The sequence below is a fragment of the Macrosteles quadrilineatus genome, unplaced genomic scaffold, assembly GCF_028750875.1.
Source record: "Macrosteles quadrilineatus isolate MER2022 unplaced genomic scaffold, UCM_ALF_1.0 Scaffold_2__2_contigs__length_208266976, whole genome shotgun sequence".
Taxonomy (NCBI): domain Eukaryota; kingdom Metazoa; phylum Arthropoda; class Insecta; order Hemiptera; family Cicadellidae; genus Macrosteles; species Macrosteles quadrilineatus.
The window spans coordinates 82,549,588-82,572,156 of NW_026542595.1; the positions used below are offsets into that span (position 1 = coordinate 82,549,588).

General features: G+C 34.1%; 1 protein-coding gene across 2 annotated transcripts in view; it reads left to right on the plus strand.

The window, feature by feature from the left end:
• Positions 1 to 21,068, plus strand: part of LOC128986424 (ectonucleotide pyrophosphatase/phosphodiesterase family member 5-like) — a 28,124-nt gene extending 7,056 nt beyond the window's left edge. Inside the window, exons 4-9 of one of the 2 annotated variants that reach the window (XM_054406792.1) lie at positions 4,660 to 4,842; positions 9,177 to 9,379; positions 10,237 to 10,291; positions 13,729 to 13,843; positions 15,316 to 15,364; positions 19,060 to 21,068. In XM_054406792.1, the coding sequence (XP_054262767.1) occupies positions 4,660 to 4,842; positions 9,177 to 9,379; positions 10,237 to 10,291; positions 13,729 to 13,843; positions 15,316 to 15,361 (602 nt within the window). In that variant the 3' untranslated portion in view covers positions 15,362 to 15,364; positions 19,060 to 21,068. The remainder of the gene's footprint in view (positions 1 to 4,659; positions 4,843 to 9,176; positions 9,380 to 10,236; positions 10,292 to 13,728; positions 13,844 to 15,315; positions 15,365 to 19,059) is intronic. The other variant, XM_054406791.1, reaches the window with a different exon arrangement.
• Positions 21,069 to 22,569: the final 1,501 nt, after the last annotated feature.

A 22,569-nucleotide genomic window follows, 5' to 3' on the forward strand; every position in this document is an offset into this window, starting at 1 on the left:
TATTCCTCAGTCTGGTGTAATGATTGTGAGTTAATGAGCAAGATGAGAATTGTTCAATATTTGTTTTTACAAAAATTATATTCTGCAAAATGTACACACTTGGTAAAGTGAGAATTTTGTATTCAGGGAAAAAGGTCTTACAACTAACTCTACTTTTTATACCAGCTAGGATGCTGATTGCTTTTTTCTGTTTTTTTAAAAACGTTAACTGCCCCGCTACTACTGCCCCACAAAATTACCTAATAAACTAAGTGACAATGAAAGAATGCATAATAAACATTAATTAACATACTTAAACTAACATGATTTTTCAACCTCCTGAGCAGAAACGAAGAGTTACTTAACCTTGCATCAACCATTTCAGTATGACTACACCAAGATAACCTTGCATCAACCATTTCATTATGACTACACCAAGATAACTTACAGTCTAATATGATTCCTAGCAGTTTAGCATTTGATACTTCAGATACAAGATTTGTCTGTGAAAAAATTATAGAAACAGTTTTATCATTGTTTACTGAAAATTTATTTGCCTTAAACCAACTATCGGCTGCTATTTTCATCTCTTAACTCAGTTTTAATTTTTACCTCTTGCAAAGATTTGCTTGAGACTATTAAGGAAGTGTCATCTGCATACAGTACTGATTTTGAAGGGAGATTAGATGGAAGATCATTTATTGCAATTAAAAACAAAAAAGGACCAAGTACAGAACCCTGGGGTACTCCTGCTATGACAAATCAAATCAAATCAAATTCACTTTATTGTCACATAAAAACATTTGTACATAGCAAAGCTATTAACACGTTCGCTGCTAATAATATTATACTATAATAATGGCTGTATGTGGGGTGCTAAAAATTATTTTTCGTAAATAACTTATTAATACATTTTTATAAGTTCATTTATAGTTAAAAGTATAAAAAAAGTAATTTTTGCAATTTAAAAAAAAAAAAAAAAATTAATGACGCACATGTGCGTCATTAGCACATTACATCAAATAACAGCCAAAATGCGAATGACGCACATGTGCGTTCAGCTGTTTTGTATGTGTTTGTTTAGTAATAGTAAGACATTGTATTATTTATTAAATACAAAATTTATTTCACACAATTTATAACATATTTATGACCAAAAAATACAATATTATATACAAGTCCATCTTGAATCTCCATCCAATCCATCAAGTCTCTTGTTTGAATCTGAAGAACTCCCTGTGGTCAGGTCATGTTTAGCCATGATATTCCTTGAAACAGTCGCCGAGGCACAAAGCTGGTTTTTCAGCACAACCCTCACACTGGTACACTGAGTCTTTGCGTATACCTTTGGTGTAGCAGATGACACATCGCCGCCGCAATGTCTTGTTGTTCCGCCCCACTGGGTTTTTCGTTGGCAGATGGTCTGTCGCCACTTTTCTCGGTCGTTGGTTCTGGATGTCCACTGGTGATAACAGGTGTCTAATTACTTCTAAGCGGAATTCCAACAGCGGCAGCTTCTTACCGAAGGTATGTTTGTTGAACAGGAAAAAGGCGTTCAGTACCGACATCTGAAGAATGTGGACGAACAACTTCTTGTACCATCTAAGGGTTTTTCTTTCGCATGGATAATAGCTTAAAAATTGATCTTGACGATCTACACCTTTCATATATTCATTATATTTTATAATAGGGTAGGGTTTTAGTTTCTCCTGACCCCTTTTGTTAGTTGCTGTACCCATCTCATTATAATACTGAGTTGAGAGATACAGAACAGTTCTCTTATCTCTCCATTTACCACACATTACACCCTTATAGTACTTCTCAACTGATTCTCCTTTCTTTACTTTGGCATTTACAACCGTTTTAGGGTTTTTCTTGCGATCAGCTCGAAGAGTACCAGTGGTGTATGTTTTTTCCTCAAGAAGCTCGGTAGCCAATTCTATACTATTGTAAAAATTATCCATATAGATTGAATGGGCTCTTCCCAGCTTTTCACGCATCAAGTACATTACTACCTTACTAGCATGTCCTTCACCAGCCAGTTGATCTAAGGCTCCAGCATAGACTGCAAACTTTAGAATCAGCCCGTTAGGTTCAGTCAAAACGTAGAGTTTTATGCCATATTTATGGCGTTTGCCCTTGATGTATTGTTTAAAGGCTAGCCGACCTCTCCATAGGACCATTGCTTCGTCCAGTGACAGCTCCTTCCCAGCATTATAAATGTTAATAATTTTGTTATTGAAATAATCAACAATTGACCTAATCTTATGCAAACGGTCAGTGCTTGTTGCGTCTGCTCTTACAAAATGCAGACAACGTAATATCAAAAGGAAGCGATCTCGTGCCATGTACTCACCAAAACAGGTTTTGAAAAGTTTGTCTTTCTTCCAGTAATCCTGGATCTTAGGCAACTTGATGTGACCCATGTGCAATAGGAGTCCGAGAAAAACTTTAAATTCATTCAAAGTTAAATTTTTCCATGAACTTATGCGTGATTTCTCAGAGTGATCTTTGGATAGAAACAATTCTTCGGCATAACTGTTAGTTTCTTTAACGATCGACTCAAGCAGAACATCATCAAATAACAACTGAAAAAAGTCCGCTGGTTTATTTTCCCCAGGGATTGGAACTCTTAAGCCTACTGGAGATGAAAAAATAAATGTTTTCATGGAGTTTGGGTCCTCATCCCAAGCTAAATCGTAATCATAGTAATCAAAATTGTCTTCCAATTCGTCTACTAATGACTCACCGATACTTGATTCACTGCCGTCGTCACTAGGCTGGTACTCTTCGTCACTCGTGTATTCCTCACTACTGTCTGTTTGGTCACTAAAGAGGTCAATTTCACTAACTGTCATTTTAGAGCTAACAGTCACATCGCGGGAACTACAAGGGGAGGGCACACCCGGATCGTCAACCAACTCTTCCGAATAGTCCATGTTTGCGTGCACGTGGTTCACTAACCAATAGACATAAACAAAAACGGACTGCAACAAAAGTCAAGTGCGTAACTGGAAACTGGAGTAATACACAAGTCAAAACAAAAACAAAAGTATAAAGCGCACGAAATGGCGGCAAATTACAAAATGGCGCGAAACGCACTTGTGCGTCATCCGCAAGGCGCGTCGTATAGGGTGGCGCACGGATGACTCACAAGTGCGTCATCCGCAGCGAATGTGTTAAACTGGTGACATTGTCAGTTCTATCCCTTAACACAAGCATTTGGAAACAAGCAGAATTCAGTTTATTACCGAGTATTGTTATGTATTTTTTCCAGTTTAAATTTTGGTCAGTTGTTAATCCCAAAAAAATGTTCTGTATTTTAGATGTAATTTCAGTATTTAAAAACTTAACTGCAAATTTTGTAGAGTCATTACTTTGTGCTGTTTGAAATTTCATCAGATTTGTTTTTTCACAATTTAGTTTTAGTCCATTAGTACGAAACCATACTTGAAGTTCCTCCATAGCATTGATAGTAAGTATTTTAAGCTCATGTACACTTTGAGCCTTAAGCAGGGCAGTGGTGTCATCTGCATATAAAATGAGGTTTGTATTAATGTTGCCATCAAGATCATTTATATAAATTAAGAACTTCTTTCCTCTGAGAGGTTTTATTGTTGGCTGATACCATCTGATATCTATTTCCTAAATATGATTTAAATAAATCTAAAGTTTCATCTTTTACACCATAGTAACTTTACTTGTCAATCAACAGGCTATGAGAAACACAATCAAATACTTTACTTAAAACTACTGTACTAAAGTTAACTCTAAAAAGGCATGTGATTCAAAAGCATTCAGAATGGCATCAACAACTGACTTACAAGCATCGATAGTTGATAAACCGGCTCTGAAGCCAAACTGGGAGTTACTTAGAAAATTATGATTACTAAAAAAGGCACTTATTTGGTTATAAATACAACTCTCAATAACCTTAGCAAATACCGGAACAAGCATAATCGGTCTGTAATTTGATGGACATGAAGTGTCGCCTTTCTTGTGAATCATGGGTACAACGCACTCTGCGTCATTCCTCGATACGATTGGGCACCCCTGCCTTAGGCAATGGCATTTGAGAATATTTATTATTGATTACGTATATTTATATGATTTGATTGAATTTCTGCTGGCTTAAAAATGCTTGAAATTATAATAATTCCTTCTTTATGTCATTTCATATAATAGTTTCACTTTATTAAGTTTTTAAGTAAACTAATCTGCTGATAACTCTTGCCGATTGTAGCTACAACTAAACAGGTGTTTCTTTATGAACAGGTTCATAGTAGTCCGTCTCGTAGTGTTATCTCTTGTGTTCAAATATTTTGTTCAGTTTGTGTAAAATATTTTTTTGCACAAATTGTGATTTTAAAGGATAAACAGTCTTTAAAAAAATCATTGTTACTTTAAAACAATATATTTATGGTTCTATGATATTTTTACTGTTTGTTCAAATCATTGTAACCTGTTTCCTCAGGCCTAGTGCAACAAGCTGTGACATTGTTTTTACAATTTTCATAATGCTTGATGTTACTTACAATCATCCATATAAGTTTATATTTCAGGTACGTAATCCTACACTGGACAAATTAGCCCTTTTATCATATTAACTTGTCAAGTCCACTAAAGACGTCATTAAAATACTATATAAAAATAATGCTTAGTCAGACAAATACATTGCAGGAAAAGAAGAGGAAGTATTGTCAACATTGAAGGATGCCCAAAGCAGAGGGGCTAACTTCACTGCATACACAAAAGCAGAGATGTTGGATAGATGGAGATACAAGCACTGCAATCGCTCACCCCCTATCTTGCTGTGTGCTGATTTAGGCTACCTGTTCCTGGATCCAGACCACCAATACCCCAGTTGGTAGCTAGATCTATTAGTTGTGTAACTGTAAGGCTTCTTTTATACTTAGTGGCTTGTTAAAGGCATTTAGTTATATGAGAGCTTTTATACTATGCGGCGCAGGTCGCTGACGTGGGCTAGATTTAAAGACGCACGATGGCAAACCTACAACCTGCAGAAATGTTCGGCCTCAAAGTACATAGACAGTGTTCATGGGAAGCTTTTATACTCTGGGTTTCCCTGCAATGGCGCAGTCAACTGTTTCAAACTCAAACTCTTTATTTGCCATAAAAAACATTACAAATTTGAGCATAGCTCATGTAACAGATGGCATGTCAATTATGCTAGAGTGTAAATTAATTATTACAATTAATTACAATTACAATTATTACAATTAATTATTAAAAAATCAAATACAATGGATAAGATACAGTCTAACAAAAATGAGAATATATACAGTACAACACCCCTGACTCAGACAGATGTGCTCATTAAAAAAAAAAAATCGTCCACTTTATAAGGACATGTTGCAGCTAGATGAGTTTCCAGTTTTTTTTAAAATGTGTTAGTTTTTTTTTCTTTTTTTATCTCTGGTGGAAGGTGATTAAACAGTTTAATTGCCATGTAATATGGACCCTTCTCCAAAAGAGACAATCTATGTTTAGGGTACCGCAGAGTGTCTGTGTTTCTTGTACCCTGAGTCTCCAGACTGTTATTTGAAAAATATTGTTGATGTTTTTTAAAGAATTTCAGAACTTCAAAAATATAAAGAGCTGGTACAGTTAATAGTTTAGAATTTTTGAAATATTGTTTACATGATTTTCTAAATTTTAGTTTAAACATTGCTCGAATGGCCTCTTTTTGTAACTTGAATATCTTGACAATTACTGATGTCCCACCCCAAAGGATGATGCTGTACCTAACAATTGATAAAAAATAACCATGATAAACATGAAGACATGTCTTTATATCGATGGTTATAAGCACAATAGTTGTATGTCCATTTTGGTAAACTTTCGGAAACCGCAAAAACAAAGTTTGTATTATGGGGGAAACTTAAACTAAAACTGTTAAATGTTTGAAATAAATAAATTTTATTGGCCCCATTTATTAAAAATACATCTACATAAATAGTTTTATCTTTATTCAAGCCACATTTTTACAAATAATTTGTAAATCAAACCATGTTGGACATACTATATGTGTGCACTTCTGTACGCGCAGATTTATGGACATGCTACGAGTGTGCAATACAAAAACTGCCCCTAGATGGTTTTAGTAAGGAATGAAAAATTTAAAAAACTGTTATCATGGGCGCCCCCTGGCTAAAAAAATTAGAAATAAATTTAATACACATAATGTTCTGTGATCACTTGGGTTTTAAGGAATTTATAAAAGTATGTTCAAAATGGTCATGTCTAAAAAATGTTTTAAATTGATGTTTAAATCAAATAAGTAGTTGACTTACAGATGTAAAAATTTTTATACTTTGTATACTTTCATACCTTAACAAAACTATTCAGAAAACAAAACATAAACTTTCTTGGCTGTTATCTAGGCTTTATTCAACTATAATTTTTTTTCTTTATAATTGTTTGGTTGGTTGTTAATGTTGGCATAAAAAACGACGACTCCCTCAGGTGACCGTCCTTGATGCACAATGTACTATTTTGTTTTGGTTGGTTTTATGTATTACAAAGTAGCGTAAAAATATGTTTTAAAACACTATATTTTCAGATTTTTTCCCGGGGAAGGCCCCGAACCCCTGGAGGTTCGTTAGACCTATATATTGCACCCCCTTGTTCCAAATTCTGCGGACGCCCATGACTGTTATTGTCTTACATTGTAGACTACTTTTATTTTTAACATTTTAAAAATAAAAATTACTTGGCCTACCAGCTATTAGAAACTTAAACACAAATAGGCCTAAACGAAACATTAAACTAAGCACGAAATAAATCAGGTAGTGCCTTTTGTAAAATGGTACCTACAGTACAAACTGTATTTTGTTGAGTCAGTCTTTATGGGGTTTATTCAACAGTGCTGTCCTTTAGACACATTACTTTATTTTCTTATGAAGTTTTAATTTCTTTTATTTTCTCTGGTTTTTTTTAGCCTCCTTGGTTTTCTTAAACTCTCTTTACATTACTTCTTTTTCTGGTTTCTTGCCCTATAACATCTCTTCTACTGCGCCTTCCTTCTTTCTTTTTGGTAACTTCAGTGAGAGACTTGTTTCCTTCTTCTTCCTCTATGACGTAAAGTACAATATCTCTTGCCGATGCGGAACTAGGGATTTCAGTGACAAAATGCGTGAATGCTTCTGGGATTACACCCGCTTTAAGTAGGTACATCAAATCCTTTTTCTTGGCGCTGGAAACCGGAATAGGCTCGGTGTACTTTGGACTGAGAAGTTGTTGTTCCCAGACAAATGGCGTCTCGGAATCCATTCGTACATCAAGAGTCAAAAACTCTATTTCCTTGTTAAGTTCGTACTTGTATAGAATTTCAAAGGGGTTTGCTTTTTAAAACCCAAACCACTTTACCTTTAGCCAATTCACGGATTCTTTTTTGGTGTTATGTTCTGTTGTGCACAGATGCTGTATGTCCTAAACCTAACCTAATTGTAAAATAAAATGTGGACATACTATAAGAGTGCACTTGAGATCATCAGATTTTTGGACATACTACAAGATGAAAAACAAATACCAGAGATAGTAGGCCTTGTATTTTCATGCACAATCATTGCAAGTCCAAAGATACTATATCTGTGCTCTAAAGGAGTTTTTCTCTGTTCAGCTGGTACTGCAATCATTGGACATGCTACAAGTGTGCAGGATAAAATTACATCATACCAAAGTGAACACTTTTATTTTGAGAATTTATATTAATTTTTCCTATTGTAATATGGACATACAATATGTGTGATCTGAAAGATGAAGACTACAGCTTTCCAAATATATAAAAATGTCAAAAGTGAAAAAAATTGGACATACAATGTTTGTGCATATAACCATCGATATCTGAGATGTTGGCAATAGTTCTAATAGCATGAAGAGATTTATTAAGTTTTTTTTGTATGGCCAGAATTTGATCATGCCATTTTAAGTTGTCCTGAAGTGTAAAACCTAGAAAGTTCACACTAAGGGAATTTTCACAAAGTTCTTCATTTGGCATGAGGAATTCCTCATTTATTTGTTTGTTTCTATTGTTAGAAGTGAAAGCTAAGATTTTTGTTTTGGAGCAATTCAAACTAAGACAGTTTTTGGATAGCCAGTCAGATATTTCTTGGAGAGTATTTAAAAGCTTTACTTTTGTTATTTGTTTGTTTTGACCCATAATTATTGCTGTAGTGTCGTCTGCAAAAAGGTAAAGTGGAGTATTAATGTTGATTGGCAAATCATTAATGTACAACAGAAGCAATACTGGCCCTAAAATAGATCCCTGCGGCACCCCACAGACAACCTCCCTCCAAGTTGAGAAGTGAGCAATTCTGTCATCATCGAACATTTTAACTCTTTGGAATCGTTTTGTCAGATAAGATTCAAACAGGTCATTTTATGACCTGTTTGAAAATATTTTCTTTTATGATAATATAATTTTATGATAAATAAATATTTTCTTTTATGATAATATAATTTTATGATAAATAAATATTTTCTTTTATGATAATATATCTCCTCTGCGAAGAAGTTGATTCCTCAAAGTAATGCAGAATCAATGAATGTTTGCTCTCAAACTGAAGAAAAGTACACCAAACAAAGTAATTGACGTAAGGAACGTAGTTTTAGAACTTGTCATTGTTGTCACTCTTAATTTTAAAGAAGTTTCTGAATGTGGCATCATTAGATCTTGCTAAATTTATGGGGTGAAAAGATCAGTGTCTTTTACTACCACCTTTAGATTTAAACTCATATTTGTCATACCTGGATTTAAAGCACGTGTTATCTCACACTCACTACACAGTTACTTCTAATGGTGAGAGAATTGCTAAAGTAGGCAGCCCTATACTCATCACTGCCAGAGCTACCGCAAAAAACTAGCGTCTGCCATCAGACGCAGCGGGGCGCGGTTTGCTGCAGAGTAAAAAGAGCTTAAGATAGATATGCTACCTCTTCATGGATTTTGTTACGTTATTTGGTTGCGTAATCACAAGACAGATAAATATACAGTATTACATTTTAGTCGCACACCCCATATCTTTCTCTGTGCTGATGTAGGTTGACTTTATTTTGGTTTAGACCACTACTATCTTAGTTGGTATTCGTGTTTTCGTTATTATGTAATTTTGTTTTAAAGTAACACTTAAATCGTCCACATTTTCCCTTTGATGTAATAAGATGTTAATTTCTAGTAAAATCTCCTGAGATTGGCAATCATGGTTATGACCCATTGGTTCCTTCAATGAGAGCTTTTTTCATGGCAGTTGGACCTGAATTCAAGAAGAATTTCTCTGTTCAACCATTTGAGAACATCAACATATACCCCCTTGCAGCTCACATCCTGGGACTACCGTTACCAACACTTAAACCCAATGGAAGCATTTCTTTCTTGAAGGTTAGTTTGAAATAGGCTATACTTTTGTATTGGCTATTACTGTTTTTTTTTGTATATTTTCTTAAGACAATAATTTGCAATCATGCAATAAATGTTCATGTATAAATGTTTCCTTACCTGTACTCCGCCAAGTAGGTGTAGATCACGCTGCGGCAGTTATGTTAGGTTTAGTTATCATAAATAGGTTTGTAGGACTTTCCTTGTTTTGTGAATCGATCGATACCAGTTTAGTCATTACTAAGGATACGGACCCATATACATGTGATGCGCGAGCTCCGGTCAACGACCTGACCTTGGTCTACTTGGAGGATTTGGCAGGCGAAAGTATGACTCATATGGTATAATTTGATTTTTTTCAATTTTTTTTCTCTTTTTTTTTTGTTCATTATTTGATTCATAACGAAACGAGGAAGGTCCTACAAACATATTTATTAAAACCCAACCTAACATAACATCTGTAGTGGCCTCCAGATAATACCAAAGTACCGATTATTTTAACTATTTGCCATCTTGACAGCTTCAGGTTGTAAAGACAATAGGATAAACAATACTATTAATACTGTTCAATGAAATGGCGACCATACATAGTAGGTATTTTAAGCCAAGTATGAATGGAGATGAGTGTAGGATGAGTGGCGCGATCTTGTTGTCTTGTTAGTGACTAAGGCCGACATTCCTTAGACACAGCTGTTAATTAATAGCCCATACAGCTAATGGCAACTAAGGGACCTACAGTTTATAGTGGAATCCGAACCACATTTTTCCTTGGTATATACGAATTGGTCTAATTAATGTTTAATTTCTACAATTAGTATTAGTAGCATAATGTTTTTATTTAATTGTTTCTTTATTTTCAGGACGTATTGGTATCCAGTAAACCCGACCAAGACCATAATATCTTCATATACTTAGGTATGGTAAAACAATGTTCTTACGTTTACATCTTTCTCATAACAATAAGGAATTAAGTCCTTCTTAAAATTTTAATTGATTTGTTTTTTGTATTCTATACAAAAATATTTATTACTATTTGTTCACTAGTAATTTGTAGTCACGATAAAAATGTTGTTTTCAAAGAGATATATATATATACGGTATATATACACTTATTATTTATTTCACCAAATTTGTTTGAAAATTTCAAACTGTTGAAACCAAATTCAACAAATCACATTTTGCTTGATGGGTAATTGACCCTGCTAAACTCACTTTGAATTGAAAGGGTAAGGACTCACTCAAGGCCTTTAAATAAATAAATAAAATAAATGAAAATTTCTTTATTAGCCAGCGTTTCTCTAATACGTATCAGTTTTTCAGAACAACTTTTGTCATTAAACTACTTTACTTACAACTAAAATTTTATATCTTTTAGGAACATTTTTAACTTATTCTTAAAGGTTTTTAGGCTCTCGGGTAGTCTGTTGTACAATGTGGGTCCAAAATAAGAGAAACTTTTCTTTCCAATAATTGGTTCCAGGTTATTACCTAAGATTAGCCATTGAGGTTATTCTACTTCATACAAAACATTGATTAAACACAATGTTAAGCGTCAAATTAATTTTTTTTTAAATATACGAACAAGTTTGGAATAAATCTTCAATATATGTTTTGAAATAAAAACTACAACTTTAAGGTTATGCGAAGGAGTCTTTAGAGGAATCTATATTATTAAAAGAATTTGTTGGATTTTTTGTACAGCAAATCGACTCGTAAATATAAATTTTTAATTGCATATTGGGTATCAATTTAAAGCTCTTAAACCCTTAAATATGTAATATCATATAAAATGTAAGTAAAAACCCGTTTTCAATGTTAGATAATAATGTGTCAGGGTGCGGTGGAAAAATTCTAGTAAAATATAAAACAAAATCTAAAATATTAAGGACTGTAAAACCATAACAACGTTGAAATGATTCCAAGGTGACCCTTGTAAAGTGAAGCCTCCCATCATGACGTGTTCTACGTTGGATGAGCTCATCCCGAACAGAAAGCCTCTCGCAAAGACAGTCGGTCTTTTTGACTGGGACTAATAAAACAGCTTTATTTTGCTATAAAATTGATTTATTTTATTACCAAATAAAAAAACAACATGGAATAATCTAATGTTGTTTAGTACAAAAAATTCAATTTCATTACGCGATTTCATTTTTGTACAACGTGGGTCCGTGGCATTTATACTCCAAGTAGTCAGCAGATTAGTTCTTTGGTAAAACCGGGGTGTTCCACGAACAGAGATCCTTGATGTCATGTCTCTACATAGATCCATTCCAAGGCTCTTCAAAAATAATCTTGAAGTCATTTTTGGCTGATTTCAGTTTTCCTTCAAAATTATAAAGTCGTTCAGAGCTGTTATGTTCAGCAAAGCGAAAAACACTGACATTGACCAGTGATTGGTGATTCTAGAAACTGAGTAATTTTGTTTGTAACAATCAACTGTATCCACACCTCCTTTGCTGGTATTGTAGGGGATTTTAGAATCTCGTCCACTGTTACATACTCATTTAGAACATAGTTTTATGTTCTTTTCAGCACATTGTTCAAATCAATTTAGTATAGGAGCAATTTTGTCATGCACCTTTATATCATCTTGTGTTCTTATGTTATCGAATCTAAGGGTTCTAAGCAGGAACTGAAACCTTGATTGAGACATACTCGCTAGAAAAAAAACTCAACTCCAAACCAATCATCTGACCACAAGTCATGCAAATTCATTCAAAATTTGTTTTATTACTTGACTGACCTATTCTCATCCACAGAATATTCCTATTTCTACCTAAACATTGTCTTGTAGGTTGGACATCCCATTGCACTTTCAAAGCTTTACTAACATAGGCTAATCCATTCCCTGGAAAATAAATTCTTCAGTTCTACTCTTGAGACTTGAACTTTCAAAGTAATCTAAATTTCAATCTAAAAAATACCTGGAATTTCTTATTTTTTAATTATTTTCATCTTCAACGGGTAGATTTTCTCTGTTATCTTTATTGGAACGTTCGTCTAAGTCTATAATAACGTAAAATACCTTTTAAGTCTTCAATTTCATCATCGGCATTGTTGTTTTGTCTCCTTCATCATGAAACCGTTGTTTATTTGTTGAAGAGTCCTCAACAAAAAGTTCCTAAGGGTCTTCTTACACAATCACTATTCTCTTCACGTTCTATACTTTGAAGTAGTCTGTTAATCCGATTACGTTCAACAGAATCCATTTTAACTCACAATTAGTAGACTATAATTTTTTCTTTGGATTTGCATCAAATTTCATCATTTGATATAAACTAGGAGAACATAATAATTTTAAAATAACAATTATTGTTAGGCCTATTTAATACACAGTATTTACAAAGTACAAATAAACAGAGTTCAAAAATATATAAAACACTAAACCATTTCTTTAAAAACAGCGATTTGACTGCTGCAGTCACTCATTCCCGGTCTAACAAAACGGTAACGTATTAACTCCGTCATTTAGGCATTGTCGAATTGACCATCCTATACGCGAACGTACGATACACTGAATCTAAGGAGATGGGTGAGTACGGGAAGTGATTAAGGCTGTTAGTAGAAAGAGGTGCGTGAGGTACGGTGGCAGTGAAAACTGCTGACTTTAGTTAAAAAAAGTTTTACTAACATTATTACCAACCGTTTCGACCTGAAAGTGAGTCCTCCCAGGTTACTACTAAGTCAGCTGATTTTATATTTTTTTTACTATCATCATAGGTTGGACATTGTTAACTTTTATCTGCAAATTGGTATGCAGTATAGATTGTCTATAACTGAAAGCTGAGTGGTTATAGTGCTTGGCTGATAATCTAAAGGTCGCTGGTTCAAAACTGAACCCTGTTGTACTTCATCATTGGTCTCTCAATGACTCGTTCTGGCTTAAGAAACAGCTGCTCTTAGCCAGTATAAAGTATCTCACTCCATTCTGCACTCATCCTTTACTCAAATACACTACATTGTGTTCCAGTCCCAGTGATAGTGGTATTAACAGTTTTCTTGATCAAATAGTTGGAGCTTAGCTGATATGTTTAGATATATGAATATGACCTTGGCAAAACGTAGCAAAGCAACTTAATTAAGCAAATTATTGATTACAAAACGTTAAAATTACGTTTATCATGGTTAAATATTTGAAACCCTGACTTGTACTTTTATCATTATGAGATTCTAGGATTTTAAGGGAATTCGATAAATTCATCCAAGATTTAAAGGAATTCAAGGTATTAAGGTTTGAGTTATTGAGGTCCTGCATTCCACCTGATGTTTGATTATTCTGCTTATGATTTACCTTTTACTCTTGAAATTGTAATTAATCTATTAATCTGTATAACTTTCTTTTTGTGATTTAGTTGTTGGAGTTATTGCTGGAGCTTTGCTTGTAATCTTTGCTATTGGAGTGATTCTTTACTGGAGAAAAATGCATTGTAAAGATCAGTCAAGGAGACCTTTAGACGTTGCTTACAGGTAAACAATAACCTTAAAATACACTTTAACTTTAATTTTAACTTTAACTTCCGTCTTGAGATTGATGTTTATTTTGAACATCAAAAGAAGGTCAGTGGTGTAGCTAACCATTTTCCAGTCTGGCCTAGCAGTATCGTCTGAGAATTCATCCAATTTTGTTTTAGTTGCATGTCAAGCTCATTTGAACACTCAGCAACTTCACTTAAATTTTAGAGGATTTGCTATGGAGCGAATAAAACTTATTCTATTCATTATAATTTTTAAATGGTTGATTGCTACTACTTCTCTTACAATCACTCAATCTTCTAATCGATGGTTTGTGCAGTGCCAGAAAACTAAGGTAGGATATTTTCAAACTTTTTGTTATATTATGCCACATTGTTTCCCTAACATATCACTAGCATCATCACGGTCTGCTGATTGGTTTAACAGTTCTACCAAGTCTAAAAATGAGGATTAGGCCCTACGGTAAAAACTCTTGTTTCTAACCACACTTTAGATAATTAATCTAAGTAGATTTTGCATTCAAATTCGTAGATTCACCAATAATGCCTGAGAAAACCCCTGAAACGTCATGTCTTGGTTACAGTTTTCCTCCACAACATTGTGAAATTGTATGCAGGTGTCTTTCAAAGTCTTCTTGTCTTATGACTGGTGATTCTTTGTATCATACAGAAAACTAAAACCCTAGCTGTGGTTCTACATGAGTTCAAACCTCTCTTTAAGTGAGTTGATTGCTGTAACTAACACCAAAAAGAAAAATTTTCTCTTTGAATGTTACCAGTCCATCAGCTTGATTCTGTTAATCTTCTCTCTCATAGGAGACTATTCCCTCTTGGTTTTCCTTGGACAAACTTTAAATTCAACAGAAACACCAATTTCTTCTGCAAGTTCTCAAGTGTCTATGATAATGCTTTTGAGACCTTCATCAGATCTTATATTTTCCAAAAATGTCTGAACAATTTTCACGAGGTCCATTGAAGTTTGCAAAGTAGATGAGGCTTTTAGCAAGGTCTTACTCACAATGTTTATAAAAAAAATATGTTACATAACCAGGCACCACAAAAATATAAAAGTTTTCTTATTCTCCCACTGCCACAGTATATTCACAGTGATCACCATTCCCTAGTGTTTTCACCTTACTACACTTTAAGTCAAGATGCCATAGTCTATTGTGTAGGTGTATTTAGATATGGTAAAGCTCCAAGACTGTTGATTTGAATAGAGGATGATACATTTTGCTGTTGCAATATGTTACAATGCAAATTGTTCCATTTATCTCTTATTGTACAGTATAAGCAACTTTGTGGCTAAATTGTATGTAGGAGGCTAACACTTAAACCTAACCACATTTCTGGATATGTACAAGTTTTACACACGTGTAAACATTACTTAAGCATGCTTGTTAGTAAATCATTATGTGCTTTAAGTATTCAATTTTAGTGCATTTTCATTCTCTAAACTGCTTTCAGGTTTTCAAACTACTCCGTGTTTCCTGATACCACCAATAGAAACTGAGAGGTATACAGATTTTATTTGAGGGTAAATGTATTGGCTTCATGGTTATTCTGGATTCAAGATTTTGTTTGTCTTCGTTTCAATTTAACATGGGGCTATTGTTATTTTAAAAAAAAACACTGCAGTGAGAAGTTTTTATTTCTATTTTTAAAGCGAATGAAATTGTAGTCTTAAATTTTTTTGATAAAGTGGTAGATATTAAAAATATCCTCTCTTTATCCTTCCTCGAATCCTTGATGAGTAAAAATGTTTGCTTATGGAGGTCCACGGAACAAACTATTACTGAATTATGTAGCCTATAAGAATAACTGTTCATTGTTGAGCAACACACATTATTAGTTTTTTGAAGTAATTGTCAATTCCTAGTGTGAAATTTTAACATTTGGAGATTAAAATCTTTTTTGGCTTTTATTCCGGAGATGGCAAAAAGCATAAATAATGCTCACATTGTTTTACAATGAATCACTTTTAGTATTTATTTACAAACTTTTTACACCACCAAAGAGCTTTTGTAAACATTTTCACAGAATAAGCTAATTAAAGCCAGTACAATTTGTTATTATTGTTATCGTTACAATTTCATTAAATCTACAACATTACCTGACATTTAAGGTGTTTACCTAACCCGCCATGTTAAACTTCCCTATCCCAAGCGTGATGTATACAACTCCTTTACTTCTCGAGTGATGTAAAGTTGGAAAAAACTCACTCGGTGAGGTAATGAAACCCATTTAAATAACATTGAGTGCTTAACTTAAAAAATAAACCTCTAAGAGTTTTGGTGGTGTGAGTTTGTTGGCAAAATTAATATGATCTTCATATCGGTATTTCTTCTCAGTTCTTTCATTTCTTGTTAAATTACCATACTTGTGTTTCCTTTATCTTTTAGGTCGGCCAAGATGTTCTTTATCTCAAATTTTTTAATTTACCAAAGAGAAACATACCACATGATGATATTACATTTATAGTGATGTTTAATCTGTATGAAATAATATCACCACTATATGAACGAATATTTTGATCAGTTTTATTTTACAAACAAATGAATAAGTGTGTCGAATCATAACATAGTCAAAACTGAACATTTTTACCAAAAACAAGCAAAGCCTGTTGAGCTCTACAACCTGGTTGTCATATCAACAGATCCGAAAAATTGTGGGTTGGTTCTGTTTGCATAACTATGTCCAATTCTTGTTTTAATTTATGATTTTTTTTAAATTGTATATACATTTTAATTTGTGTTTTGGAAATTGAAAATAACACATAGAACATGGGAATAGTTTTTTGTTTTTAGTGTTGGGAATTGTCCATTTTGTGAGCCTGACTAGACAAATTATTCATTGCCATTTCGGTTTTAAAATGTTTAAATGCCTCACAGGCATAATTATTATTTCTCATCTACATTCGTAGGTTTGAGTGGCAGGTGTCATCGCTACATTCTTGGTCTTTTCGGTGAGAGTCGTCTAATTGGTATTTGCAAAACCAGACGTTTTACCCATTCTACAACAAGACGTCCTCAGTGGTAAAGCTGAGACTGAGGATACCACATTGTAAAATAGGTATAACATCTGGTTTTGTAAATAGTGTAAATATTGATTTACACGCTCTCACCAGAAGACCGATAATGTAGTAAATAATCCTCATTCAAAATCCAAGTCAAATATATTTATTAAGGAAATTACAACGGCTTGGCCTCACAAAGTTTAAAAAACTTTTTGGCGAGGTCCAATTGATGCATAGAGATAACAAACAAAATGTTTAAATCTTTTTTTTAAACAAAGATACCTAAATCTACTATTTCTAAGGCAGTTTTTGGCAGGCATTTTAACTTTTAACAAAGTTGTGTTTATTTATTTTAAAAAGTTGATGCTAGTTTGTAGTTTGTAAATTGATAAACTTTATATGGAATTGGTTTTTGATAGGAGGAAGTAGGCTTACCTAATCAGTAGGTGAGTCTTCTCAGTAGGAAACACAACACACAAGATTGAAATATTTTATAGTCACTGACTGCTTTGTCATTCGCATAGAAAGGAATATTGTAATGGTGGCGTAGGATTTTGTTGTGCCAACCTCCAGGTTTGCATCAAAAAAAGTCTCTGCAAAAAATGTTTTATGTATACAAGATTAAGAGTATAACCAATTCACTGGTTATAGCCCTTAAGCCTGCTCAAGGAAGGTGTTGGGAGGGGAATTAACTTAAGTTAAGATTTAAGTGATTCCTGGATTCTGTAAACCATTGATAGGAGGGTTGCCATCATCTGAGGTGGGAGAGATCACAGTTAAGGTGTAGAGCTCTTGAAACTTGAGAGGCAAAATATGGTTAAAACTAAAACTGTTGGTATTGTGGTTGGTTGCATGGTTAGGGACTGGTTTGTCTTTGTAGCCTGATTAAACATATTGTCTGTGTCTTTTCATTTGAGTGGAAAGACCGTTGGTGGGTTATGTCTTTGTATTGGTTGGGTATTGTTAACACTGTGGTTGGTATATGAGATTGGAAGTTTGACAAGTATTGTGACCTTTGATTTTGTATGATTCTTAAGTGAGCTGGTAAGTATATAGAATCAAGTATGCTACAGAATTTTGAAGCAAATAAATATATAGAATCAAGTATCAGAGTAGACAGGTTACTTGCCTCTAATGTATTTCAAGTTATCTGAGACAAGTAGCCTGCCTGCCAACTGGCTTCATGTAAATACAGTTTAACCTGAGACAAGTAACCTGCCCGCCAACTTTCTTCATGTTAATACAGTTTTAGCTTCGTTTTCACGAGGTCAGTAGAGTAGACAGGTTACTTGCCTCTGTATTTCAAGTTATCTGAGACAATTAGCCTGCCTGCCAACTGGCTTCATGTTAATACAGTTTTAGCTTCGTTTTCACGAGGTCAGTAGAGTAGACAGGTTACTTGCCTCTGTATTTCAAGTTACCTGAGGCAAGTAGCCTGCCCGCCAACTGGCCTCGTATAAACATGGCTTTAAAGCAACGTATAGACGGGGACAGTAGAGACAGCAAGTTGCTGGCTGCAAGTACTGTCCATTACGTCACTTGCCGTATGTTTTCCTATACACTGGCTAAGTACTGGTGGCCAGTGTCAAGGAAAGAGATTCAGCCAGTCTGCTTTGAAATCGCGAGTGAATGGAGTCGATAGTTGGATTTAATTGTGATGAAGAATTTTGTAAAACGTTTGATGAAGCAATTGCTGAATGTGTTGTTGTTCTGGATCTGATAGATCTCTAAAAACTTGATGATGTCATCACAACTCCACTTGATGTTTTTTTTTCTTCTAAACAGGGCACTCTGACGTTTTAAACAAACAAACTTTGTACTCTTAACAAATAACTTTTTCACTTCTATAAACACGATCAACTGATCCAACTATAATTTCACTTGCCACTCTGCTCTATTAGTGGCAAGTGCATGTTTTGACAGGAAAGTCCTGGCCACCAGTGGTCACGTGACCACCCACGTGACCCACTACTTGCCACGGCCAGGCCAGTAAAATCAAACATGTTTGAGTTTTCTTACCGCCAGCAAATACTTGCCGCTGGAAAGGAAAGTACCCCTATACACAAGGAAAGTATGCAGTAAGTGCAAATGGCAAGTACTTGCAGCCAGCTACTTGCCGTCTCTACTGTCCCCGTCTATAAGCTACTTAAGGATGGTTTCCTACATGACTTTGATATACATATGTATTTTTTCAGAGAGTTGAGTCAAACTGCTGATGGTAAAGAAGAAGAAACACCTTTATCAGACAATCAAGAAGATGACCCAAACTCATAACAATCTTAGACTAGAATTTTATATTGTTTTCTAGTTATTGGTAACTTGTTTTCATTGAGAATGTTAAATTTACTGGCGGTTTGTCTCTAAATTAATCACAGTACCTGTAGATGATATTGTTTGAAAAAGTGATTTGAGATTTCAAAAACAATACTCGTATAGCTTGTCAAATAAATTTAACCGCTTAGGTTAAAAAAAGATTGGTTATACAAGTCGAGCCTGAATAGTAATAGCCTAAACTTTATCTAATGGAAAGCTGTGTGTTTATAGCGTGTGATGTAGAAATACTATTTATTTTTTTTTATCAAAAATCATTCTAGCTTTTAATCTCTAGTAATAGGTTTATCAATAAAAATAAAATTAGAGTTTTGACTGTACATTGAATGGGTTTATGCAATGTTTAGGGTTTACATGTTTTACACATTAGAGAAGGCAAATGAGTCTTTGTATATTTTAATCTTTTTATTTGTTTGTGTGATTGCACATGTTCACTTATTTATTCATACCATACTCCATGGCTAAAAAAACACCATTGCTGAAGAAAATTATTGTTATCTTGATGTCACTAAAATGATTTTACCTAACCCGCCATTAAAGTATAACTTCCCTATCCCAAGCGTGATGTATACAACTTCTTTACTTCACGAGTGAAGTGTTTTAAAAACTCACTCGGTGAAGTAATGAAACCCATTTAAATAACATTGAGTGCTCAACTTAAAAAATTATACCTCTTTGGAGTCAACAACACATAACGCTAGAAATCAGCTGTGTGCTTGCATTTTATTCTTATGCTTTAAAGAATTTTCCTAACCTAGCTTTTGTTTGTAAAAGAACGTTACTGTTAGAAGATGAGTGAAATGGATAGTGAAAAATATTGCAAGTAACCCCCTGTATATTGTCGGGTCAGGTAAAATCTCGTACGTTACACGTTACGCAAAAGCGTGTTTACATCACTTAGGCGAATTATGCAACTCCCTTCTTCTCGATGCACTACATTCACCTGCGTGATGTAAAAACGTTCTTACTACACTTGTAAGGTAAATAGCTATTAGGCTACTGCCATTTGTCCTCTAGGATTACAATTTTTTATGTCAAGAAACCTCCCTGGGTGTAATTGCTGGGTGAACGCAATTGGTTAACATTTCATTTGGGATGTCACATGTATAAAGCAATGTTGTTTATAGAACAACCAATCATATCATATCACTGTTGTCGCATCGGGTCGGGTACGCCCTATTTGTAAGCACCGCTAAGTTCTTCATTGTTTGATACAAATTCTAACTACGTACACTACTAAAACAACATGTTTCCAAGCAAAACCGTGTACTGCAAAAACAATTATTATTTATATGGAACCCAAACATTTGTTTAGTTTTTATATTTATTGCCATTTTTTATTCAGGTAAATTATTCTCTACTCTTTGTTCTTGCTTACGTTACAAAGTGCTTTCCTTTCCATTATGAACCAATTATTATGGGTGGGTCCCGCTTTGTTCAGCAGGATTTTTACTAACTGTGCCTCGTTTGAAATGGTAAGTAAAGTGTTTGATGCGTGTAAAGAAAGATGCCAGTTTGTCATGTTTATATCACTGTTATATTTTACTGAGTTTGTTTGGTCTTTTTAGAATAGATTTGTCTTAGTTTAGTGTAAATAGTAAGCTAAAATAATTAGTTTTCAATTAAAGTAACTTTTATTTGATTTGTGTTAAAATATACGTTGTATGCTGTTAAAAATACTGAAATAGTGCCATATCTTCAAATAATCTTGTGCAAATATTGGAATGACCATGGTGAATATTTATTGTTATTTGTAAATGTGCTCATTGATCCATTTGGATTTTATTCTACTCTATGTCTTTCAAACAATCTGCTGTGATAAAATACAACTAACTGCGATCTATGCCTTAACAAGTGTTGGGTTTTAATTGAATTATTGTCTTTATTTAAATTCCCCGTTATTTTTATTTTCTAAAGCCACTGAGAGTTTAGTTTTCTACAAGGGAATTTTATATTTTTAGAGGCAATATAGTTACAAGTTACATTGGCAGAACAGTACAAGTCAAACATCAAAGTACTTTCTAGGTGTGCGAAGAATTACTTATTAATTAGAAAGTGTGATGCAGTGATTAGGCTTGATAATGTTGTATTACCTTTAAAATATTTCAGCTTAAAATAAAAACTGAATGATTTACTAGTCAAAGTCAAAGATTTTTATTGTCTTTAAACACATGTGTGCAATTGACAAAGTCACAAGCATATGGATCATACATGGATCATACATTTTCTAGTATTGTAGATACCATTTATATTAGCCAACCTATTATATTGCATTATGTGAGCTCTCTATTGTACTGACTTATAATAACTTGTTTAACTCTTGCAGGGTTTTTAATTCAAAATATTATATGCATTTATTTGTTCTAAAAACAAAAAAAAGCTTTCTGAACTGAGTACCTACTTTTTTAAGCATAAAGTCTGAAACCACAGATAGCGTAACTAGACTAAGCTCTTGTGCAATATATTATTTTTCTTGTATAAATATGATTTGAACTAGAAGATTTTTTATTTCCCTTTGAGTCATCAAGCATGAATGAATACCTATTTGTAAATTTTTCATCAGCTCTGGAATAGTTAACTCTCTACAAGAGGAGTTTGTTTTATTATTTGGAAGGGGTTTTTTTGCTATTACTCTAGAAATGTTTACTGTCATGAAAACTACCAGGAATAAAATACAGGGTGTTTATAAATGGTTCATCAGGTTTTAATGTCATGTGGTTTTAACTTTGAAATTGAACTGTAACAGTGTAACATTGCTGCCCAACATTTAAATCAATTTCTATTAATTCGCCAATTTAAAAACAAGAATGGTCAATTTTATGCCCCTCCAAAAAGCTCGATTGTGCGGCTGCATACGTCGCTCACCACTCAGGCCAGCCCTGACTATTTAAGCGGTTTGAAAAATGTCAAACGGGGTGAAGCCCTTAGGTAACAGCTAGTTTTGCTTAAAAGTTTATTACAAAAGCTAAATACATGCTTTTGTGCCTTTGCGGGTATATTCCATAAGAACTTTAAACAGCCACCATTTTATTGGTTACCTTTGAGACACGGTTTCCAGCAATGAACTCCACTTGACTAACCCTTTAAATGATGTGCATATCAACCTATGCTTACATTTAAGATTATGTACCTACTCCTCATGGGTCGTCCCCTGGTAGAGGTAAAAAAATGAAAATGCTTGGAAAAAGTAGTTTTTATACATGTAAGTTGTTGTGAAGGGCATGAATTTTCTAACGCATTTAGTTAACACGTAGAGTGCGGCCGTTCCCGATCGGGTACGGTGCTTGGCCCCCGTACGGTGCGTCCGTACCCCATCGGGAACGCTCGGTAATGCCTTTTGTATATCTTCGTTTTTGCTCCAGCGTCGGCCGAAA